Below are 25,705 nucleotides of genomic sequence, written 5' to 3' on the forward strand. Positions count from 1 at the left end.
TTAAGTGGTCCATATGCTGAGGTCTTGTAATGTTTAAGCTATTTTAATTTCTATTTCATTGTTTTCATAATTTAAAACCACGAATTAAAATTTAAAAATGTCCTTTTGAAATATAAGGGAACTAGCATCTTTTAAAATAGAAGTGATTTTTTTTTTGTAGAAGAAATAGAGCATCTCACAAAATACCGTAAGTATTAAACGCACAGACCTAAACAAAGCTAGACTTTTTTGAGGTTACGATCACGAATTTCAGACATGTCTAAATTACCTCTCTTGCTGCCAGAAGCTGCTGTACAACAGCAGAGCTCACTGTATTAGGAATTGTCAAAATCTTCTCCAAAATCACTTTTAAGAGATCTCGAACACCCTGATATAAGAAAAAAGACATGGGTTAAAATTAAGTAGTGTCTACTGTGTTAGCGAAAACATCCAAAGGTTTCAGGGTTATATATTCCTTCAAGGTCACACCTTTAAATTTTCTGAATCAGAGTTACTATCTAAGTCCCTAACATTAACCCAAGAGAAGAGTCATGTTCCAAAACAGAATTCTAAAGACTGTCTTACAATACAATGAGCAAAGAAAGTCATTATACAGTTTGTCGAGCTTTTTTGGCCCTCATAACATTAGAAGGGTTTACATTGTTACAAGGGTCAAAAACCTTAATTATACATATAGACAGAAATATATTGTAACAAGACTTGAAAGCACTCTGAAAACTTGAGTAACAATATCAAACTTTTTGGTAGAGGACTGTTTCTGCTCACTCCCTTTTGTGCTGGGATTATAGGTGTAAGCCACTGTGACCAGCCTATTCTCCCTTGTCATCCATCACATACCTTAATCTCTCAAGGATATCCAAGGCTATTCTGTTAATCATTTCCACATAGCTAATACCAGTTACATTATCTGATATATAAAGAAGAAATTTCATTCAACATGCATTTATTGACTATGAACTATGTAACCAAGCTTGTAAAAGACAGAACATATACATAAAAGAACAATTATGAAGTACCATACAAATAAGAAGGCAAAAATTGCATACGTCTGGGTAAAGAGAAAATAATTAGCAAAAGCTTCTTAGAGTTAACTGTGTGATAAATCATGATTTAAACTAATAATTATCTGTTAGGTCATTACCTGTTAAATCATTTCAGATTAGAGAAAATGCAGAAATAAAGCACAGGGTCAGACACTGGTAATTCCTGGGAAAAGGACAATAACGAAAGTTTCCTGAAGGTGCAGAATGGCTTTTGTAGCTATGGAGTCCCTAAGCCGTTTTATGAGACAAAATTAGAGAGTGTATGTTGTTTTTGGTCAAGAGCCCAAAGTGCTGAAGATGGTAATTGAGGTAGGACCCACGTTCAAGGGAGGTGAAGCAGGTCTTGCTCCCTTCATCAGTGATGCCTACATCCCTTCTCAGTTCCACACACCCCTGCTCTGTGCTTTCATTTGAAGGGATCTTAATACTTGCAGCATGAAGGAACACGGATTCTGCTTTGTGACTTCCCTACTCTTCATAAAAATGTATCAGCTACCTGTATTTATAAGAATGTTGGGAGGGGAGTAGAGGAGCCAGGGAAACAACTGAGTAATTTTAAATCTCTTCAGGAAATATACCACAAGAAATAGACAGATTTTGTAAATGCTTCCACATCATTTCTCTCACCTGAAAGTAAAACATGCACACCGAAAAATCAATCATATCTGAAAGCAATCACTTTTTATAATAAGAAAAATATACCTTGTAATCCACTCCCCCAATTATTTTCCGAACCAGTTTAAATGTTAAGGCCCAAAGCTGTGTTCTTTCCCACTCAAGAGTGTCAGAGTTTATCAGGGATTCACAAACCAGCCTATAAAAAAACAGCCATTCCAGTTACAAGACAGAATTTTCCAAGTTCTCTAATAGCCACCGATATGGTTTGGCTGTATACTCACACAAATCTCATCTTGAATTGTAGTTCCCATAATCTCCATGTGTCATGAGAAAAACCATTTAAATCATGGGGGACAGTTTCCCCTATACTGTTCTCATGATAGTGAGTTAGTTCTCACAAGATCTAATGGTTTTATATGGGGATTCTCCCTTCACTGGGCACTCATTCTCTCTCCTGCCACCCTGTGATGATGTGTCTTTTGCCATTATTCTAAGTTTCCTGAGGCCTCCCTAGCCATGCCAAACTGTGAGTCAATTAAACCTCTTTCCTTTATAAGTTACCCAGTCTCGGGTATATCTTTGTTAGCAGCATGAGACAGACTAATACAGCCATAGTCTGCGGACTGTATTATGTTTATCCTCACAAGTATCTTTCATAAAAGTGATTACTAAGCACACTTATAAACCTGTGTAGTATTTTACATTTTTTTACTTGTATGAAAGATCAAAAACACAGTAAGAATGAAATAATATTCATTATGGTATATTTTACTAGAAAGAAATCTATCTAAAGCTTTCGGTTAGATGTTTACCATCTATCTACCTTGTGGTACGCTGGATTTTTCCAAGAGGGTGGCAACAAGATTTTTGATCCCACATTTTCTTCTGAAATGTGACAATGACATTTCTCCCAAGGAGAGGTAGGGGGAAAGTCTATGTTCTCACTCCTTAGATCTGGGCAGACCTAAGACTATGGCCAAAAGGATGCAGTACGACCTCCAAGACAAGGTGATACAATTTCTGCCTAGCCCTCTTTTGTACACTTGCTGTTAGGCTCCACCATGAGGTGAGAAAGTACAGGCCACAAGGCGAGGGCCTGTGGAGGTTCTGGCTAATAATCCCAGCTGAGGTTCCAGATGACAGCCAGGAACCAACCACCAGATATCTGAGTGGGGAAGCTTTTGCCATACTCCAGCCCTAGCTACATCAATCATAATCATTACGACCTTGAGGAAAAAGTGCCTCCTAAGCCCAGTCAACCACTAAAACCATGAATAATTTTAAAACCTGAGTATTACTGTTTTAAGCCATGAGGTGTTGAGGTTGTGCAGCAAAAGTAAAGTGTTACAAACTAATTAAAGTGATTAATCTCAGCCCCTGGGCAGAAACATCTGGTTTTGAGCCCATGAACATTATATAATTCAGACTATTACTCCTAGAAACTAAAACCTGAGGTATTATATAAAGGATTACTTGATGAACCTCACTTTCTTCTTCATTCTTTTATCTTTTTACAACAACAACCTCAACCAATTTCCAATCACGTATAGAAAAGAAAATTCTTCAGATTGCTCATACCCATTAAACATACCTGGGTGGAAGCAGACCAGTCTCAACTGCCATTGCTAAGCAGTCATAAAGAAAAGAAATTCTTTTAGGACTATGCTGACCATGAATAAACTTAACAATCCACTGGATACACTGTTCATGAGACTCCTGGAAAATTAGAGAATGATTTTACTTGGGGTTTTAAGTTACATTTTTATAACAAATAGCTAATACTACAACTGGAAGTATACCAATACTATGAATGAAATACTTCACTATGAGCATCTGCGGATGAAAATAATTTTTAAAAAAAGCAAAATTAAAAAATTCAGATTTAGTATTTGTCACATTAAGGTTAACATTTTGCAATTATATAGATAAAATGCTACCATTTTTATTACATGGGAACTTCAAAAGTAGTAATTAATTAGTTAACATATTAATGGTCAATAGAAAACTCTTAACACAGATCATTGTAAGGCATTGTAAACAGTGCCTTTTATGGCACATTTAATGTTACTGTCACTGGGGGTAAAATTCATTATGGATCAGTATGTATCAGCCTTAGGAGAATTAGGTGTGAATCTAATCCCTAAGATCCCAAACAAGAGCCCATTATGAATCCAATGACATGTCACATTTCTAGACTTGCAAAACTTTAAATATGATGTCAAAATGTTGTGCCCATATCAAAGTTTGTCTTCTAGGATATCTCCAAAAAGAGCCTATAATGTTCTGCTTCTCTCCACGACCACTGTTCTCATACATACTTCTATTGTGGCACATATAACAATGATTTGGAAATACCTATTTTCTTCCTGGTCTCTCCATTAGAGGGCCACATCATAATTCATAAAGTGTTTAATTAATTTTTTAAAAAAATTTTGGAAAGATGTTCAACATCACTGAGAGAAATGCAAAATAAAATTATACTGAGATAAAATTTCTCATGTTTTTGATTGGCAAAGATCAAAAAGCTTAACACTCTATTGTGAGGTTATAAGAAAAAGATACTCTCGGCCAGGCGTGGTGGCTCACACCTGTAATCCCAGCACTTTGGGAGGCCGAGGCGGGCGGATCATGAGGTGGGGAGATCGAGACCATCCTGGCTAACACGGTGAAACCCCGTCTCTACTAAAAATACAAAAAATGAGCCGGGCATGGTAGCAGGTGCCTGCAGTCCCAGCTACTCGGGAGGCTGAGGCAGGAGAATGGCTGAACCCGGGAGGCGGAGCTTGCAGTGAGCTGAGATCATGCCACTGCACTCTAGCCTGGGTGACAGAGTGAGACTCTGTCTCAAAAAAAAAAAAGAAAAAGAAAAAGAAAAAGATACTCTCAAACACTGCTGGTAGAAGTATAAACTAGTATAACCCTTATGGAAAATTTAATAATTTCTATAAAAATTACAAACCGATAAGGCTTTTGACTCAGCAATAATATTTCTAGGAATTTATCCTATTTTTCATGCATAATATTATTCATCACAGCATTGGTTAGATTAGAAAAAGTAAGAAGAAACTTAGAAGTCAGTAGAAGATTGGTTAAAAGGAGGAAGGTACAGCCATACAATGGAATATTATGCTGCTGTTTAAAAAAAAAGTAAGAAAGGAAGGAACAAGTAATGCTTGGACTGATAGGGAATTACCTTTAGATTATTATTAGGAGAAAAAAGTGCTAATTAATGAAAAGTGCACATGGTACATGATCATGCTATAAAAGTGTTTCTATATGCATAAAATACTTCTAGAAGAAGTGTTTCTATATGCATAAAATATGCATAAAATGCTTCTAGAAGAAGTGTTTCTATATGCATAAAATACTTCTAGAAGAAAACATAACCTGAGGATATTGGCTACAGACAGAAAAAAGAACAGGTAAGAGAAGAGAAAGAGACTAGTTATTGGATCCACCCTTTTATACCTGTGCATTTTGAACCATATGAATGTATTACCTATTAGAAAATAATTAAATGCAAGGTTAAAACATGACTGTATTGGCATTATACGATCCATGTCTGAGTGGCAAATCTTATCACCAGTGGCTGACACGCAAACAGTTCTCATCTCCCAACCTATAGTGCACCATGAGAAGGTAAGGCACTACTGGAATGTGAGCTCTTCGAGGATGACACATTTTGTCTTTTTCACGGATACATTTTCTGGTAGCTGTTCTTTGTTACTTTTACAGTTTGTTTCCTCATTTTTACTATAATATTTTCCTATCCTTATTATAGAATCTTGGTATTCCTATTGTAGCATCTTTGTATCAATGCTGTGCCAATTCCTTTATTTAGCAAAAAAATAGAATTTGTACCCTTGACAAGTAAAGCTTAACATATCTGTTTTCAAGTGTGTCAAATAAATCCGAATAGGATGAAAATGATCTTAATTAATCTAACATAGGGGAGGTTTTTTTTTAAACATCTCATACTGTGCAGTATCAACTTGACTTCTCTACATAGGTTTTCCACTGAAATATACAAATTAAAACAAATGGAAGCCAGAATAAAAAATGATGACAATTTTATTTCTCCCTTCTCAGGAAGATCTTAAGAGCAACATCAAAGTAAATGTTAAAAGAAAAAAAAGGGGGGGGGCCAAAAATCATCAGCTGAATGTATTAAAAATGAAGTGCTCACCTGAGAAAGACCGCCCCAAAACTGTCTGAAGGCCCCCAAACAACTAATTAGTTTTGTTTTCTCATCTTCAGGAGTATCCATAAACATGCTAAAAAAAATTAAAATTACATTATTTGTCACTCGTTTTAAAAAGGTAATTACACACAATCAGAATAGTGGATCTTATAACCTTCCAACACGAAACTAAGTAAAATCTGACAGACACAATCACATAAAAACACAAAAGTCTGCCACGCTTACACTCACCCAGGAAAAGCCTCTTCTATAACTTCCGTTTTCTGTAAAAAAAATGTAAACAGTGTTAATTTTAAAAAGGCGCCTCCCTTAGCCAAGTATTACAATGTAACACAGGGCAAGTCACCTTAATCAGCTCTGAAACTATCAATACCTGTCTCGCCTGTTACTGTACCAATTTCAAAGGATACAATGAACTTGACAGCAGTTTGAGAATCACTAAACCTCCCCGCATACAACCTCGGTGTCAAAACAAGAGAATAAAAAGGGAGGCGTGAGAGGAGGTTGCCCATGCCAGTTTCCTTGGTCGGCTGCCCCCGCGTCTCCCTGTCCCCGAGCCGCAGTCCTGGATGGCCGGCAGCTGCACTCACCACCACCTCTTCGAAAATGCTCTGCAGTTGCGTCTCCATCTGTACTGTCACCCCCGCCTTTCCAGGGTGCCCGGCAAGGCCCGGATCAGACTCGAGCTCTGGGAATATAGGGGCAGAGGGGCAGAGACCTCCGGAGGAAACCGTAGCTCCCTGGCGTCGCTTCCCTCCCCCAGCGCTTTACCGGGAGCGTTTCCTCCGGAGCTCAGCCAACAGCAGGAACCTGTACGGAAGACGGGAAGGGCCCGGTACGGGCTGTTTGCAAACCCCGCGGAAACCAGCGGCGCCGCCAGATGGTTCCGTCTGTGGAGAAGGGCGGCCCACAAGCCGGACGAGAGCGCCCCCAAACGGAACCTTGAGCCCAAGGACCCCTGAGGCAACGTCGACCGCAGGCCGCCACCTCCCGGCTGGAGAAGGAGTTGCTTCCTGTTCGGGGCTAACCCGTTTACAGACTGGGAAATGGAAAGCTTGGAACCCAGAAGCTGCAGCCTGCGGAAAATGCTGGAGCCGCAGTTGATGTCTGTGAGCAGCTGACCTTCTGGACCTCCATCAGCGGCCTGCAGCCAGGAGCTGAAGCCACAGAGACGGTGTCTTCTCAGCTATGATAACCTCAGTGCAAATGTAGTTGATTGACCTTTGAATGCCAAACCAATTTTGCTTCTATGGTATAAATGCTACTTGGTCATAATATATTATCTTTTTTAATATATTGCTGGATTCTATTTGCTATTATATTGTTGAGAGTACGTGTTTTTCTTCACATGCCACCATCATCACCAACCCCTAAAACATCTGTTATGTCTTTTAAATGATCAGCTTTCTTTACCTCATAAAGAAAATTGTTGATGAGAGTCATAGACATCCAGAGGCCTTTCACTTCTTTGAGGGCTGTGAAATGCCACAAACTGCTAAGCATGAACTACTCCTTTGTAGCTGCTAAGTGATGAGCTGATGACTCCCCATTCATGGTTTTGTTATACAAGTCTCTGACCTGGCATAAATTTAGTTTTCTAACAACTTTAATATGCACATGCAACCATGTTGTCCACACGATAGCTACTAAAAGCTGAAAAGAAAGAATTCAGATTTCCAGCTGGAGAAAAACTTGAAAAGTTAGGCTTAGTATATTGTTTGCTAGGGTTGCCATAACAAAATACCACAGACTGGGTGGCTTAAACAACAGAAATTTCTTTTCTTGTAATTCTGGAGGCTAGAAGTCTGAGGCTGAGGTTGGTAGGGTTACTTTCTATAGAGGCCTCTGCCCTTGGCTTGTAGATGACCTTCTTCTCCTTGTGTCTTCACATGGTCTTCCCTTTGTACATGTCTGTGTCCTAATTTTCTCTTCCTAGAAGGACACCAGTCAGGTTAGGGCCCATGCATCTACTCTAAAGAGCTTTAGCTTAGTTGAAGGCGTAGACATTTTAAACCATAATATAGTATGATATGTGCAATACTAGTGATGCTAATAAAGTACCAGGGAGAAAAGGAGGAAATACAAATTTTTCTACAGAAAGGGATTTAGAAAGATACCTAGGTGAGTTTGCTTAGACCGCTGTGAACAGCATACTATAAACTGGGGGGTAATTTGAGTCTGAGCAAACTGAAAGCTGAGAATTCAGGCTTCTTGTTCCATCCTTGTCCTATCATGATTTAGAGTGGGGGACTAAAGAGCCAACTGGAAACTCTGAGCAGCTGGGCAGGGCTTATCAACTTTGAGCATCATTATAGTGTGTTCTGGGGACATTGTTTCTTGGAGAATCCCCAAAGTTGGAATCATCAGGTCTTTCCCCTTAGGCTGGTCTGAATCACCAAGGAAGATACATCTAATCTCTTACAAGTGGGTAAAATTCTGACTGGCTGCCAACCTTCTTGCAGCCAAAAGGAACAAGAAGCCTGAGTTCTCAGCTTTCAGTTTGCTCAGACTCGCATCACCCCAGTTTATAGTATGCTATTCACAGCAGTCTGAGCAAACTCACGTAGATATCTTTCTAAATCCCTTTCTGTAGAAAAATTTGTATTTCTTTCTCTTTCCCCCTGGCACTTTATTAGCACTACTAATATTGCACAGATTATACTATATTATGGTTTAAAATGTCTGCTTCTTCAACTAGACTAAAGCTTTTAGAGTAGATACAGAAATTAAACATGCCTGCATTTCCTAACACCTGGCGTAAAGTCTGGTACTTGGTGGTGCTCAGTCATTATTCGTTACTTTGGGTAGAATAAAAACATCTGAAGTGCCTTTATTGTATGGACAAGACTTCCTTTGAGGTAATAGCTATTTCTGGAATGCTGGATGCAGAGAAAGATTTGGAACACCTAAAAAGTTATACCTAGTAAAGTTATTATAATTTGTAACAATCGGGTTCACTCGACATTTATGTATGTGGTAGCTTATACTTCTAATGTTATTTCTGAAACCATTACAAAATTTATTCAGCAAGTGTTCATTGAATGTCTTCTAGGTGTTGGCCACTGTGCTAGGCACTAGAACAAGACTGCAAGCCCAAACTGAGCTAGTTCCTGCCACCACAGAGCTGACACGGCAGAGAGGAGTTTAAAGGTTTGGGGAAATAACTTGGTCCATGCCAGGTTTCAGAGACGTAAACAGTACGTGGCCTGTACTTTCTGCTTCACGGACGGGCACTGTGGGAGCACTGTGACACTGAGCTCTACCTCAGAGAGCCCAGGCAGCATGGTTGTTTTATAATGTCTCTTCTGGAGACATCTCTAGAATCTGAGTCATAAATGAGGCCCTCATGAGTACACTAAAAATGAGAAGAGCCTATGAAAACCTGGAAAATGTTTGGAAATCAAATGATTTCTGAGTTTCAAAATGAACAAGAGAGGGCTCCTAGAAATCTAACACTATTAGGGAAAATGTCTGTACTAGAGGCAAAGTAAGAGAAACAGTCTTCCATGAACCAGAGACAACCTTAGGAATGCTGATTGTTCAGCAGAAAACAACTGCTACACCACAGGAGTCATCACATCAGGTTCCTCATCTCCAAATTGATTATAGATGTTCGTTGTGCTGATCAGTAATGAGATTTTTATTTAGTCAGAAAATCTCTTTTCACACACATAGGTACTGGCAAACAGTGGTATCAGACTGTGACCATCGATTCTACTTTGCCACAGTCATTGTTTGGAGGACTAGAGCTGGGCTCTCTATTCCACGCCGAGGTGTTTGCTTTGTCTCCTGGTGTGTACCATTGCCTCTCAGACCTGGTTTGGCACTGCTAACATCAGTCTCACCAAGACAGCCAGTTCTCAATTCAGCTTCGATGTTGGATCTCCACTTGCTGAGGATTAGCTTCTGTCCTTCCTACACCAACTGCCTACCTGGTTAGCTTTCTGATTGCTTTGTGTGCTTGTCAATCTCCTTGTAGGTTTGTCAATCTCCTTATAGGTTTTTCTGCTTTTTCCTCATGACTGGCTCTCCCTGAAGTTAGTCACCTGCCCATCTATCTCTGGCATCATGTTATTATGTGAGGTCTCCCTTCCTTTGTGGACTCCTTCTTCCTTTTGCTGTTGGACCTGAGCCTAGCATCTGCCTCACCTCTACCACCCTCCTCTGTGTGATTAGTTTCTCTGGGCTCTCCCAGTCTAGCTTGTACACCTATCACCCAAGATCTAGCACTGGAACCAGGAAGGGCAGGTTCCTGAGACAAAGAAGTTGATGTTGGCAGGCCCCTAGGGCTTTTCTGAGACAACAACAACCCATTTGTTGCCAGAATTCTGTGGACACTGGGACCTTCTGTAACATGAGGAATGTTTATGGTTTACATTGATTGGTGATGTAATGGTAGCTGCCTCTCAGAATGCAAGTGTTCTAGGCCATTAACTTACTTACAGATTACTCTGAACATTAAAATGTTCAGAGTAAAGTTTTCAGAACGAAGAAGGTAAGGTTGTTCTGAAGTTGAAGAAGAAAAGAAGAGAAGGTACAGATTGTTATGAAGTTAAAGAAGAAAAGAATAGGCAAGCTTTCAAGGTCCAGTTAACTTAGAAAGTGTAGGTTTAGATCTAAGTGACATAGGCAGTCTATTCCAAAGTCTAAGTTGCATGGAAGGTGTGGTTTTGGCTTGTGTCTACGGATCAGTGAACTGTTAGGAATAAGTTTCCTTCTTTCTTTCTTTCTTTCTTTCTTTCTTTCTTTCTTTCTTTCTTTCTTTCTTTCTTTCTTTTTTGAGATGGTGGTCTTACTCTGCTGCTCATGCTGGAATGCAGTGGTGCCATCTTAGCTCACTACAGCCCCAAACTCCTGGGCTCAAGCAATCCTCCCCGCATTCTCCCACCTCAGCCTCCTGAGTAGCTAGGACTACAGGCATGCACCATAACTCCTGGATAATTTTTTATTTTTCATTTTTTGTAGAGGCAGGGTCTCACTATGTTGCCTTGGTGGGTCTCAAACTGGCATAAGTGATCCTCCTGCCTCAGCCTCCCAAAGTGCTGGGATTACAGGTGTGAGCCACTGCATCCAGCCAGGAATAAGTTTCTAGAACTAGAAAGACTCAAAAGAGGTTGGGGTTTAGAGTTCAGTTAGAGAAATTGTTATAGCCGAAAATATAGCTAGCGACTTGGCAATGCCAACCATCTTCACTATACCTGCTTGTATTATATATAGGTAGATTCCTTGAGGTTTATTCATCTCAGGACCTGAAGGACTAGGATGTGTCCCTATTATCATATCCAAAATTTAGTGACTTAGAGATAATCTACTAATCTCTGATAATTCTTAAAAATGAAGAATTCAATGTCCAGAATCACTTAATTTGTAACAGAGACAGTCACTTACAAGCTAAGCCTTTATCAGAGGCCCCCTGACTTCCCCACCTAGGATTTTTTTGTGTGTTTTTCAGGGTTGAAAGGGGATGGGGATATACTTACTGTGTACCCACAATTTTTTTTAATTAAAAAAATAAGAAAAGGGATGAGGGATGAGGATGAAGGAAGAGAGAAGTGAAATTCTGACAGTGTAGAACATAAGGAATCACTTAGTAAAGATACAGAGTAAGAGTCAGTAGTACGTTGGTGATATGGTTAGGCTTTGTGTCCCCACCCAAATCTCATCTTGAATTGTAGTCTCCACATGTTGAGGGAGGGAAGTGATTGGATTCTGGGGGTGGTGTCCCCCATACTGTTCTCGTGATAGTGAATTTTCACGAGATCTGATGGTTTTATAAGTGTTTGACAGTACCTCCTATACACACATTCTCTTCTTTCTCCTGCCACCATGTGAAGAAGGTTCTCACTTCTCCTTTGCTTTTCACCATGATTGTAAGTTTCCTGAGGCCTCCCCAGCCATATGGAACTGTGAGTCAATTAAAGCTCTTTTCTTTATAAATTATCTAGTCTCAGGTAGTTCTTTATAGCACTGCGAAAACGGACTAATATACTTGGTATACAAAACTGGTATAGAATCAAGTTACATTTTGGAGAATAGCATCTGAAAGGGAAGAAGCACACCAGGAAGAAGCATCTGAAAGGGCAATTGGAGTGTCAGAACCAGGTTAAGAGCAGGCTCCGTGGCACAATGGATAGTGCATTGGACTTTAGCCTACATCGAAAGAACGAGGTTAAGCTCAACAACTAATGCTGATGCTTTCGCTGGTTAGGCCTATAGGTGGAATTCATGAAGTTGGGGGTTTACCGCACTAATTTTTAATTTTTCTAATTCTGAAGCCCAGGCTCACCTGATTGTGGCAGCGGGGAATGTCCAAAATATGTAGGACGGGGCAGGCTGGCAACTCAGGCTAATGCTGCTGTTTTGGGAATGAATTTTTTCTCTGGTAAGCCTGTTTTTGCTCGTAAGGACTTCAACTGATTGGATGAGGCACGCTCTCACATTATTGAAGACAATTTCCTTTTTTAAAGTCAATTAATTGTAGTTGTTACCATATCTACAAAATATCATCACAACATTACCCTAGATTAGCGTTTGATTAAATAACAGGATAATATGGCCTAGCCAAATTGACACACACAGCTAATCATCACAGCAGGAAGGAAAAGTAGGATCCCCAGCAACTGGAGGTAAGGCAGAGTCAGTGCACTGCCATGAGTGCAAGTAGGCAATCAGAACTCAGAAGCCCATAAAAATGGAAGGCACATAACAAATGATTAGATAAAAGCCATAGATCCTAGGAATCCCCTAAATTTGAGACAAATTATGACATAGGTTTGGTCTTTGTTTTTTAAAAATCAGAATGATTCAACAGCAAAATACTCTGAAGAAGCAACCTGGTGGTATTTCATTTCTGAGATATCACTAAAAGAATCGTGTGTAAGTGACCAAGTCCCTTTGGTGGTCCTCTGACCTTATCTGTAAAATCCAAAAGTCTGATTAGAATAATTACAGGATGTTTGCAGAAAAGAATTTGAATGTAAAGTGCTTAGACTGCTCTGGGCTGCATATCAAATAACTAAGAGGGATATTTATTTGTTTGTTTGTTTTTTTGTTTATTTATTTTGAGACGAAGTCTCACTTTGTTGCCCAGGCTGGAATGCAGGGGCATGATCTTGGATCACCACAACCTCTGCCTCCCAGGTGCAAGCGATTCTCAAGCTTCAGCCTCCCAAGTACCTGGGATTAGAGGCAGCTGCCACCATGCCCAGCTAATTTTTGTATTTTTAGTAGAGATGGGGGTTTCACCATGTTGGCCAGGCTGGTCTCAAACTCCTGACCCCAGGTGATCCACCTGTCTCAGCCTTCTAAATTCTGGGGTTATAGTTGTGAGCCACCATGCCTGGCTAATTTTTGTATTTTTAGTAGACATGGGTTTTCACCATGTTGACTAGGCTGGTCTCGAACTCCTGACCCCAGTGATCCGCCCGTCTCAGCCTTCCAAGCCTTCCAAAGTGCTGGGATTACAGGTGTGAGCCACCGAGCCCGGCCAGGATATTTTAAAAATACTGCTGCCTTAGCCAAAACTACAGAAGATCTTTAAACTGAAGTGGAGCCTGGGCTTCAAAAAAAAAAACTTCTCTGAGTACTTCTAAGTTCATCCAGTGTGGAGAGTCAGGTGCCCAAATTATTCAAATACGTTTTTTTATTCTGGTTTTTAAACACATAATACTCCATGTGGTTCCTGGAAAGAAATCTGGAAGAACCTGGATTTGGTTGTCTTTATGGCATATTCTAGTTCTAAAATGAATTCCTTCTGTATCAACAACTAATGCTGATGCTTTTGCTGGTTAGGGATATAGGTGGAATTGGTGAAGTGGGGGGTATACTGGACCAAGGGAGTGATGGAAAAGAGGACCACAAACCCATAACGCCAGAAAAGGAAACGTGGCTCTCATGCTGCAGATTTATGTTTTATTTATTTTTATTTTTTCACTTTTTTATATTTTTGAGACAGGATCTCAGTCTTGTTGCCCAGGCTGGAGTGCAGTGGCGTGATCTCGACTTCCCGGCCTCAAGTGATCGTCCCACCTCAGCCTCCCAAGTAGCTGGGACTACAGGCATGTGCCACCACGCCTGGCCAATTTTTTGAATTTTAAATAGACACGGGGTTTTGCCTTGTTGCTCACGCTGGTCTCCAACTCCTGGACTCAAGCAGTCCTCCCGCCTCAGACACCCAACATGTTGGTATTACAGGTGTGAGCTACCACGACTGGCTATTTTTTTTTTTTTTTTTTTTTTGAGACAGAGTCTTGCTCTGTCGCCCAGGCTGGAGTGCAGTGGCGCAATCTTGGCTCACTGCAAGCTCCGCCTCCCGGGTTCCCGCCATTCTCCTGCCTCAGCCTCTCCGAGTAGCTGGGACTACAGGCGCCCGCCACCATGCCCGGCTAATTTTTTTGTATTTTTAGTAGAGACGGGGTTTCACCGTTGTCTCGATCTCCTGACCTCGTGATCTGCCCCCTCGGCCTCCCAAAGTGCTGGGATTACAAGCGTGAGCCACCGCGCCCGGCCCACGACTGGCTATTTTTTATTTTTTGTTACAGGGCCTTGCTCTGTCTCTCAGGCTGGAGTGCAGTGGCGTGATCATGTGGCGGGCCAGGTCTCACAAACAGGCAGGCCTCCATAACAACTGTTTCAGCAATGACTGAATGGTTAGGTTAAATATTAAAGGCTGAGAGAGCCAGTGCCCTTACACAAAGGCCAGAACGAGTAACAAAGGCCCACCAAGACTCTTGCCCAGGCCTTCCTGGGCCTTGAAGCGTGACAAGATAATGAAGGAAGACTCAGACTCCTTGTGACAAGACAGTCTTTGGGAGATTCCCAGCAGCTGCCGGGTGAGGTTTTCCTGGAGACTTTCCCGAGGGCTATCCCATGCGCAAAACCATACGTCCCTCTCCTTACCCGGGAATAACAGAGATCTGGGTGGACGCGCTCAAAGGGTAAAACCAGATTTATGCCGGGAGCCTATTATTTTCCTATCTGGGCTTGTTAAGCCATTTGCCTGGTACTGCCAGGGAAACAATAGGGCTCGCTTATGCACCCGCTTTGCATTTGGTTAAGATCAGGTTTTGAGTGGGTTTCGAGTCTGTTCTGCCCGAGTGTACCCCCGCTCTTGTCTTTGTCTGAAATCTGTCTCTGCTTGTTTGTGTATCTGTCATGGCTCACTGCAGCCTCAAACTCTGGCCTCAAGGGATCCTCACACCTCAACCTCTCCAGTAGCTGGGACTATTGGCATGTGCCACCATGCCTGGCTAATTTTTGTTGTTGTTGTTGTAGAGACAGAGTCTCCCTATGTTGCCCCGGCTGGTCTCAAATTCCTGGACTCAAGCAATCCTCTTCCCCATGATTTTCAGAAATAGTGTCTAAATCCTATGATTTAGACATGTTTAGTTAGAGTAGTGATGCAGCCATTGTATTTATATTAGAATATATTCTTTTCCTAATTTTTTTCTCAATGCTTTTAGGGTTGGAAGAGTTTAGTTAGTTAGAGCAGTGTTTTCCAAAGGGTGTACTGCAGTCTACAGGATTTTGATAATCTTTTCATCAGAGGAGTATTCAAGCTGTATTTAACCAAGGGGGTTGTCATAGAACTCATGTTCCATGGAACCACACTTTGAGAATCACTGCCTTAGGGTCACCGAAACTAGAAGAGCTTAGCATCCACTATTTGCTAAAATTCTCTTTGACCAACACTATTATTAATTTAGCTTCTTTCATCACAAAACTGTAACTCCTTTTTAGCATGGAGTACACGTGCTAGGATGCACCAGTCTAGATAAATAAGAAAATAGTGAATTTAAATTGATTAGTGAAAATTGCTTAGATTTGGGGAGTTAGAAGTCTTGGGTATCAGTTCTAGTTCTGGCACCTAGTAAATAACTTTGAGCAATAAGTCATATATAATAACTTAATTTAAATAATCATAGCCTTAATTTGCTCACCTAAAAACAAGAATAAAATGTTTATAAGGGATATTGTTAAGTTTGACTTGAGCTAATGTGTATAAAAACTTGTCAAATTGTGAACACTGTAAAAACCAAGACATAATTATCACAGAACTAAGTACTTTATATTGGTTCAGTAGAGTTTCAGAATTTCTACTATAGTCAAAGCACGTGTTTTGTTATGTTGATTTTCAGCTGCTATGAAGTTTATAGAAAAGCAGAAAGTCTGAAATTTCTGTGACAAGGCTTTTTGTTTGGGGCTATTTTTAAAGAAAACAGAAGATAGGATTGTATTAAAATTTGATGATTATATTATTCTTGTTATATATGTCTTGACTAGCACTTAGTAAAAGTTATAAGGAAAAAAGGAGCAGTTGTCTGCAATATACTAGAAATGAACTTCAATCTTTTCACACGATTGTTATTACATTTTTCCTCTCTCCAGATTGCCCAATCACTGAAGAGCTGTGATCTTCCTAAACAGTTAAAAGTCAGGCACAGCTATGTAACTCATACAGTTTCTCTTTGCCAGACTAGACGAAAGAAGGAGCACTACTGTATCCTGATAAAACAGGTCTATGCAGCTACCAGGACAATGGAATCTATGTTGACTTTAGCAATGGAACAACCTGTTAAGAAGAACACTCTTAAGAAATATAAAATAGCTTGTATTGTAAGTACAATTCTTATTTTTAGTCTTTCTAGTTTTGTGACAAATGTTAAAAGTATATGATTTCCCATTTACATTTCTTTGTGTTGCTATTAAAATGTAAACTTTTAAGTGACTGTATTCAGTATTGTCCCTTATGAAAACTCTAATGCAAATTAATATCTTAAATCATATTTTACAAGTAAGAAATTTGAGTAACAACAAGTTAACATTACATTAAACTCAAAAGTTGGAATCCATGACAGAACGCTTTGTGGCACTGATTTTTTGCATGATTATAACTACCTCTCCATCACTTTTTTATTGCATGAGTATTTTAAGACAAGAAAGTGAGAAATTAAAATCATTGTACCCTATTATTTGCTGAACCAACAATTTTATCCTATTTTACTTCACTCCTAGAGATAGTCTCTTTTGCCTATTTTCTCTTTCTTGTCGTTTTATATGGTAAGATCTCCTGCCACCACCCATCACCCCCCCAAAAATTTTTCCTTGATTTTCTTTTCTTTTTTCTTTATTTTTCTTAATTTTAAATATTTTTCTTTTTGCTACAGAAATACGCTTATCCATTTCCTTGATTTTATTACTCTCTCTTTTCCTTTTGCCATCAAACTTTCGGGGAAAAGAGGGCTCATTTCATTGCTTCGATTTTCTCAGCCCCCAACCATTCCTTTGTGCTCTGGCTTTGTTTCTACTGTACTAAGTCCCCAACTCAAAAGTCAGTCCTCCTCGTCCTTCGTCCACTTGAGTGTTCATAACAACAATAACTGCCTGGTACTTTCTCATTCTGAATTATTCTCTCCCCTTGCTTCCACCATGACATTGACATTTTCATTTTTATGACTTTTTTCCTTATCTGCATTCTTAGCCAACAATTTATCTTTATTCTCATGAAAATTACAACACAAGCTTCACTAAACCATATCTAAGATCTCTTAAGAAATCTCATGTTCTCTAATAGATTTTTTAATTTTATTTTATTTTTGAGACAGGGTCTCCCTCCATTGGGATCTCACCTCACTGCAACCTCTGTTTCCCAGGCTCAAGTGATCCTCCTGCCTCAGCCTCCTGAGTAGCTTGGACCACAGGCACATGCCACAAGGCTCAGCTAAGTTTTTGTGAGTTTTTTTCTTTCTTTTTCTTTTTTTTGTAGAGACTGGGTTTCACCATGTTGCCCAGGCTGGTCTCAAACTCCTGGATCAAGTGATCCACCTGCCTTGGCCTCCCAAAGTGCTGGAACTACAGGCATGAACCACTGCACCTGGCCTCTAGTGTTTTTAAGAGTCATATCCCCAGCCAAGAATTCCAAGTAATCCACCAGCTCTGACTTTTTGCCCAGTCTCTGTCACACAATTTCTTTTTTTTTTATTTTATTATTTTGGTAATATGTATATTTTTAGAGACTGGGTCTCGCTATGTTGCCCAGGCTGGTCCTGAACCCTGGGCTCAAGCGATCCTCTCACTCAGCCTCTTGAGTAGCTGGGGACTATGTGTGTGCCCCAGTGCACTAGCCTGTTTCAAATGCCTGCTTCCTGACTCCTGACTCAGTACCTTACACCAAAACTAATTGCATTATTTTTTCACACCGATCTTGCAGCAGCTTTTCCCTATGTCTCGTACTTTAAGGTCACCGCTATTCTGTCTCTCCAGAATTGTTTCAAGAAGTAAATAAAACAATGTGAAATAATGTGTGTAAATATTAAGCCTAGTAACAAAGTAAATCCTCAATATATTCCATTTATTCTTTATCCTTCTGAGAATTTGAATTTCAGAGTGCTCTTTATAGCTCTTATGCTAATATATATAGATATATATATATTTTTTTTTTTTTTTCTCTTTTTTTTGGAGACATGTTCTCACTCTGTTGCCTAGGCTGGAAGACAGTGGCATGATCATGGCTCACTGCAGCAACTCAGGCTCCAACTTGGGCTCAAATTATCTTCCCATCTCAGCCTCCCGAGCAGCTGGGACTTCAAGAATGTTTATTATATTTATCCTAGCTTATCAATTCAGGAAATTATAAAATCTTCCACAGCAAAATTTGTGCATCATTAATTTCCCTTCTTTGTATCTTTCTAGTGGTTTTTGAGTATATATAATGAAGTTCAATATTTTTAAATCATTGTTTCAAAAGTACCCTGGTGTCTTCAAACTTTAATAAAGTTTCACTGAAACATTTTGAGTTTGAGTTTTACTAAAGTTTCACTGAAACATCTGCTGTGTTTCTAGCACTCTTTGTTTAGCCCAGTTAAAGCCAAATGATGTGTTCTCAGCGGTTTTTGACGTTCAGAGTATTCTCCCCACTTTGTGCACAGCGTAACATAGTTTAAGATACCTGTGCACCCCAATATCAAGAAGCTTTTTTGGAATTACATATTTATGGTAAGTGATTTTAAAGGCTTAAAAATAAGCTTCTTAGGTGGGGCACGGTGGCTAGTGCCTATAATCCCAGCACTTTAGGAGGCATAAGAGGATCGCTTGAGGCCAGGAGTTCCATACCAGCCTGGTCAACATAGTGAGACCTCCAACTCTAAATAATAATAATAACAATAAATAAATAAGTCTTTTACTCTCAAGGAGCTCACAGAATAATGTAGAAAACAAGCCACAAATATATGGAACAAATACAAAATCATGAAGAAACCGATTCTAACATTAAATACTGTGAAGTTCTTAAGAACAGCTAGATGTTGTTGATTTTTCTAGCAAGTTTGAACAGCAAAAGTACCACAGATAAGGTGTAAACCAAAATATGTTAATTTGTAAGTCTATGATGCGTGAGGTTTACCAGAAGGAGTTCCCCAACGTTGTTTTTCTGCTTTGTAGTCACTCTAGTTTCAGTCGCCTGTGTCTTCTAAGCACCATGACAAGGGAGGAACTGCTAATGGTGTTATTTAGTAAATGTTTATGTTCATTTTTTCCTCTCCATCCTCTCCACTGAATGAACATGTACTGAAATGTCACTGACCCTTGGGCTAACTTTGAGACTTCATATAAGAATTGTTTTCTTAGTATTTTAACATAGCTTCCCAGTCATTGAATTCACTTCCATTGTTAACATTAGATGTGTTAATTTTCCAGTTGATTTTCAGAATGAAAACAACCCTCAAAAAAAAAATAATTTATGTAGTTCTTAATTATCTAAGCAAAATCTGATTTTTTTCTTCTGTGAAAGTTATTTTTTGTGTCTGAAAGTATAACAAAGGTTATTGTAAAATACTTTCCTAAGTAATTTGACTATGTGTCTTTTTGCCATTCTTTATGACAACATACAGTATTCAAGCCCTGTCATCCAGCATGCTTATCTCTGGACTTCATGGAAGAGGAAAGAGGGCAGCTAGAATTATTCTCCTTAATTATATCATAGTTTAATCTAATCATAGCATAAAGTTCATTACACCAAAGGGCTTTGTCAGCAGAGTGATAATGAATGACACAAACAATCTTTGGTCAGGCAGTTTCCAAATTATCCTAAGTGGTTTGTATGAGTGGAAGACCAAAGCATATCATTTGCCAGTTAACTATTTGGACAATATATTTTTATGTATGTTAAATATTATCATCATCCTGTGATAGAGTAGGAAAAAAAAGCCCTGCTCCCTTAGAATGAGGCAGTTAAGTATTTCTTTTCAATAAATGATCTGCAAATGGGTGGCTGGTTTAAAAAAAATGGCCCAGAAAAATGGTTTTATGGTTTTAGTTCTTAACTTTAACTCAATTTGCAGTTAAGTTCATTGCATTTGAATGGTAAATGTGTTTGAATTTGAAGATCTGTAATAAACGGTATCTTTAAATTCTTCCAAAATGTTCTTTCTTAATTTCAAGCGTTAAATAAAATACTATACCTCTATTTATGCCAGATACTAGATCATTGCTGGATCTGGTATCTGGCATAACTAGTACGCTGCAGGTACTTAGAGAGAATACTGAGAAAGGGTGGTTATTTGTATCTTTGTAATTTAAAAAAAAATTATAAAAGTTACTTTTTCTTTTTTGCAATAGGTTCTTCTTGCTTTGTTGGTGATTGTGTCACTTGCATTAGGCCTGGGGCTTGGACTCAGAAAACCAGAAAAGCAAGGTATACCCCTCAGCCTTTTCTCAGAACATTCCCTTATTTCTTCTTTCTTCTGGCCTTAATTCATTAGAATGTATCTCCCATCCCAAGCCTCCTCTGTCCTCCATACAGCATTCTACTTCTAGACATCTACCTCTCCCCACTCTACTTATCAGGAGTCCACATCTGCGGCTGGCATTGCTCACTGTACTTTCTGGACTTTACTTTTTCACCCTGCTCATTTGAGACTCATTATCATTCCAGTGTTTTTCTCTTACCTTTCTCCACCCTTTTTTTTTTTTTTTTTTTGGCGAGGTCTCACTCTGTCTCTCAGGCTGGAGCACAATCTCTGCTCACTGCAGTTCCTCCCTGCCCTTGGGTGATCCTCCCATACTTGAGCCTCCTAAGTAGCTGGGACCACAGGTGTGTGCCACCACACCCGGCTAATTTTTGCAGTTTTAGTAGAGATGGGGTTTCACTATGTTGCCCAGGGTGGTCTCGAATTCCTGGGCTCAAGTGATCCACCCACCTCAGCTTCCCAAAGTGCTGGGATTACAGGTGTGAGTTGCCATGCCTGGCCCTTCTTTATCTTTATAATGGACTTTGGTAAGTGGGTCACAGGCTTTTCATTCTGCTCCCACTGTCATTGTCAACATCTGATGACAAAGTATCTAGCCACTTAGTCTTGAAAGTCTTTGTTGCTTCATTCCCATGACCTCCTGCCACCACCCTGTACCTTGACACCACGCTAGAGTTGTTATACCCCTAAAATCTCTTGGTTCTTGATTGGGCAGTGCCAAATTCTTGAAAAGTAGTGCATAATAATATCTTCAAAAATTTTTTCTTATAAGAAGCAAAGAAAAATAGGAGAAATATGTCCCAAAATATAAAAAGAACTCACATTCCTTTTGCTATATTTCATTATTATGAGTAGTAAATGCACCACTTACAAATGACAATATAAAAAGAATTACCTATAATCTTTTTACATATTGTTTTGTTACTTTTACTAAGGTGAAGTATGAGGCCAGTTGCTAGATCATTCATGTCCCCCCACTTTTTGTTGTTTGTTTTTTGGGACAAGGTCTCACTTTGTTGCTCAGGCTGAGTGCAGTGGTGTGATCACAGCTTACCGCAGCCTCAATCTCCTGGGCTCAAGTGATCCTCCCACCTCAGCCCCCCAAGTACCTGGTATACAGGCATGCATTACCACACCTGGTTAATTTTTTAATTTTACGTAGACATGGGGTCTCACTATGTTGTCCAGGCTGGTCTTGAACTCCTGGATGCAAGTGATACTCCCGCCTTGGCTTCTTGAAGCACTGGGATTGCTGGTGTGAGACACTGTGCTCAGCACCCTCACCCCATTTTTGTCTGTTAAAATTTTTATGAGCAATAATCATACCTCGAATAAACCTCATTGGCTACTATACTGCCAATGCACAAAGCTCTGTCCCCATTTTTAAATTTGACTAAAACCTTCTAATGTGACTCTAGTGAAGTAAGTCTCATTGCTGCAGCATTAGGAAGCCTCAGTAAGGTTAACTGATAATTTTCTAGTCATGTGTCTACTTGAGAAACACTCAGCTTCCCTAGTATGACCTAGGAGCACAGTAGAACTGAAAAGTTGAACAATTGCTGGAAGATTACTATCTTCTCTTGGTCACTTGGCTGTTGTGTTTCTGGGCCAAGGTGCCAGTCCTTGATCAAAGAAATGTTGACAGGCCATTTCAGTGGTATTGTTTTGATGTTAGTACACACAAATGGGCGTCATTTCTTGGCTATTTTACCCTCTAAATCAAATAAATTGATTGCAGAAGGCATATCTAATGTCTGAACAAAACGTCCTTTTGTTCCAGCTCTTTCATTCACTTTAGTACACCCATTGGCTGGCTTCCCAGAGTCATTTTTCCTTGTCTTCTTCCTTTCATCTGAGTTGACCAGCCCTATGTGGCAGCACTCTCTTCCCTCTCCCTGGCAGGGCATTGGTAATTAACTCCAGCCCCTTCTTGCCAGCATCCTTAACATAGTCATCCTCCTTATTACTCATTTTTCCACTGCATCTATTCTCCTAAACCCCAACCCTGGGTCGTTTTCACCATTTTCCACTCCAGTTAACTCATCTTCCATAGGCAATACGTATTTTTTCTAATGTGAGTTTTAAAATTTGTGCATGTTCTTGCAGATTTACTGTCATGACTACACATATTTTTTGATTGGACATTATGTGCTTGGTATTATTACAATTACTGGAGATAAAGTGATGAAGACAAGAGACAAAATCCTTCCAGGAGTTTATATTTTAGCATGCAAGACAGACAATAAAAATATAAATAAACAAAAAATATATATAATAAGATAAAGTGCTAAGAAATAAGTAAAGCCCAAAAGAAGGAATCAGGGTCGTATGTGTGTGTGTGTGTGTGTGTGTGAAATAACTTTTGAGTAATGACTGAAGGAAGTGAGACAGAAACATAGGGATAGGTTGGGGAGGAACATTCCAGGTCAAAGGGACTATCAAGTGCAAAGGCCAAAGGCAGGAGCTTGCCTGGCATGTTCCGTTTAAGGAATAACAAAGAGGCCATGAACTAGAACTAAAAGGACTAGAGGGAGGTGGTCATAAAATGAGATCTACTAAATAAAGAGGAGCCCGATCAAGTAAAGGTTAGTATGTCAAAGCCTGGTCTTCAACTTTCATTCTGAGTGTTACAAGAACTGATTGCAGGATTTGGGCAGAGGAATGATATGCTCTGGTTTGCTTTTTAATAGAATCCCTAGGGCTGCTGTGTTATGAATAGATAGTAGAGTGAGAGCAGAAGTAGAGAGACCAATCAGGAGATTATTCCAATAATCTGGGCAAGCCTTATGTCTTAAACCAGGGCAGTAGCATTGTAGCTGGTAAGAAGTATTTGGATTCTGGATCTATTTTGATGGGGTAGATAGATTTTATTGAAAGACTGGATTTGGAGTAAGAAAGAGGAGTCAAGAATGACCCCAGAATTTTTCCATGAACATCTGGAAACATGAATTTCCATAACTGAGTTGGGGCAGATTGTAGAAGGAGCTGGTTTGGGGAGAAAAATCAGGAGCTCAGTTTTGGACCTGTTAAATTTGCTAGTTCTATTGGATGTCTAAGTGCAGAAGTCAAGAATGTAGTTGGACATATGAGGCTGGCTTTAGAGGTGAAGTCCTGCCTGGGCATGTACTGTGGTGCTTGTCAGCATATGTGGGATTTAAACCATGAGACTGGGGTAGAACAACCTTAAAGAATTGGGGAGGTGAAGCGGAAAAGCAAAGAAAACTAGGAAGGAGTAGCCAGGAATGTGAGAGGAAAGCCAGGTGACTATTGTGTTGTAGAAACCAAGTGCAGAAAGGTTTCTTAAGAGGAGAGTGTATGAAAAAACATAAAGACCATTTATGTAAATGGTTGTGATGTATCTAAATCTACGTATTTTTTTTCTAGTTTTTCATTGAACACTTTTTGAGACCCATCAGAATTGCCATGCATATGTCTGTTCTGATGCTTCTACTGTGTGCTACTCTTTGGCATGTACCCAACTTGCCAACCAACCTATGCCCTCTCTTGGTGCTGAATACCCAAATTGGCTTTAGTTCCTCACCACCACACAAATACTGCAGGTTCCCTTATAAACCTGCATGATAACTGCTTTGCCATAGACCAAGGAATGAAGTTTCAGGAAGTTAGGGTTTTCATCTTCTTAACTCAGGTATGTAGTCCCAGGTTGCTTCCTAGAATGGCTGCCTCAGCCTACCCTACCTTCCTTCATCTCACCTCTCCACCAGCCATTGCCATTATTCAGTTCTCTAATTTTTGGCAGCGTGCAGTTTGGTATAGAATAAAGTCTTTCATTTTAGTTTCTATTTCTCTGTCCTGTTGCTCTAATCCATGTTGGTTGCTCTCTTGGTCTGGTGGATGGTTGGTATTTCCATTAGCCCATCTATTGTGTTGGATCCCATGATTTTAAAATCTCTTTCTCCTTGTTTCATTTTCTCATTTTGTTAAAGAACAACTTGATAGCTTCCTAAAATAGGATGCATGAGAGAGATAACTTGAATCTTTGTCTATATAAAGACACATCATTCTAACCTAACACTTGACAGTTTGGCCAAGTATTGAATTCTAAGATGGAAATACTTTGTTTTTCTAGAAATCTAAAGGTATGACTTTACTGTCTTATAGCATCCAGTGTTGCTTTTAATACATTTGGTATTTTAATAAATTTCTGATTAGTGATCCTTTGTAGGTTGCTCATGATCTCTCTGTGGAGGCTTTCAACATCTCTTAATCCTGTTGATCTCTTAGTGTGAGTTTTGCCCTGGGAAACTTGGTGGACAACTATGGTGTAATAATTTACACTCTTCAATTCTGGGAAATTTTATAATATGATTTCTTTAGTAACATCAACTCCATTTTGTCTTTCACTTTGAGGCCTTACCTCCCTGTTCTAAGATCAGTTAATTAGTAGCCTTAGTTACATCTGCACAGTTCCTTGGTCATGTAAGACAACAGACTTGAAGTCTCAGCAATTAAGACTTGGAATCTTCTTGTGGACCATGATTCTGCTTACCATATCTCTACTGAATTTTTCTTTACTTCCTTCATATTTTTACTTCCAAGACCACCCCGAATGTGGGGTCTTTTTAAAAAAATTATAGTTCTCTTTCTTATTTTGTTGACGCAGTATCTTCTCTTTTTTCTGAGGATCTCAATTCTGTGTGTGTGTGTGTGTGTGTGTGTGTGTGTGTGCGTGTGTTGTTACTTTAACTCTTTTGCTCCTTGCATTATTTCCTTTTCAATCAAGTTTTTCTTTGATGTTGTTTGTTCAGTGTTTGTCTTTCATGTAGGTTGCTATCCTGCTATCCTCAAATGTCTGGGGACCATCTGTTCCTTTTCAGAGTAAGGCTTGTTTTTTCTTATCATAGTTACCCTCCTCTATGTCTGTTGTCTCTGTGATGAAAGCCACTCCTTATTCCCCCAGATTATGAGCCTCCTAGTCTGGAGTGGGAGGCAGGGTGAGTAGTGACTGCTCCACATCCAAGCTTTTACCAATTCTCCTATATTTAGTTTGTGCCTGTTCCCCTCTTCTCTTACCTAATGGCGCCCTGTTTCTCTTACTTAATGACCTTTTCTCTTACCTAATGACACCCTGGGACCTC

General features: G+C 39.6%; 2 protein-coding genes and 1 non-coding gene across 5 annotated transcripts in view; 1 reads left to right on the forward strand and 2 right to left on the reverse strand.

Annotated features, from left to right (window-relative positions):
* MED23 (mediator complex subunit 23) overlaps positions 1 to 6,686 on the reverse strand; it is a 42,472-nt gene extending 35,786 nt beyond the window's left edge. For all 3 annotated transcript variants that reach the window (XM_032159111.2, XM_032159102.2, XM_032159097.2), the window contains exons 1-6: positions 6,453 to 6,686; positions 6,094 to 6,125; positions 5,848 to 5,935; positions 3,253 to 3,377; positions 1,746 to 1,857; positions 269 to 367 (exon numbers count right to left, since the gene is read on the reverse strand). In XM_032159111.2, coding sequence (XP_032015002.1) covers positions 269 to 367; positions 1,746 to 1,857; positions 3,253 to 3,377; positions 5,848 to 5,935; positions 6,094 to 6,125; positions 6,453 to 6,491 — 495 coding nt within the window. In that variant the 5' untranslated portion in view covers positions 6,492 to 6,686. The remainder of the gene's footprint in view (positions 1 to 268; positions 368 to 1,745; positions 1,858 to 3,252; positions 3,378 to 5,847; positions 5,936 to 6,093; positions 6,126 to 6,452) is intronic.
* Positions 6,687 to 16,315: 9,629 nt separating this feature from the next.
* The window catches only part of ENPP3 (ectonucleotide pyrophosphatase/phosphodiesterase 3), an 88,902-nt gene continuing 79,512 nt past the window's right edge, over positions 16,316 to 25,705 (forward strand). The window contains exons 1-2 of the mRNA XM_032165807.2: positions 16,316 to 16,476; positions 20,476 to 20,551. Of these exons, the coding sequence (XP_032021698.1) occupies positions 16,399 to 16,476; positions 20,476 to 20,551 (154 nt within the window). The 5' untranslated portion in view covers positions 16,316 to 16,398. The remainder of the gene's footprint in view (positions 16,477 to 20,475; positions 20,552 to 25,705) is intronic.
* LOC116477057 (U4 spliceosomal RNA) lies at positions 21,837 to 21,977 on the reverse strand. The gene has a single exon (XR_004250332.1). It is a non-coding gene; the product is annotated as a U4 spliceosomal RNA (small nuclear RNA).

This window comes from Hylobates moloch, unplaced genomic scaffold, assembly GCF_009828535.3.
Source record: "Hylobates moloch isolate HMO894 unplaced genomic scaffold, HMol_V3 SCAFFOLD_2, whole genome shotgun sequence".
Taxonomy (NCBI): domain Eukaryota; kingdom Metazoa; phylum Chordata; class Mammalia; order Primates; family Hylobatidae; genus Hylobates; species Hylobates moloch.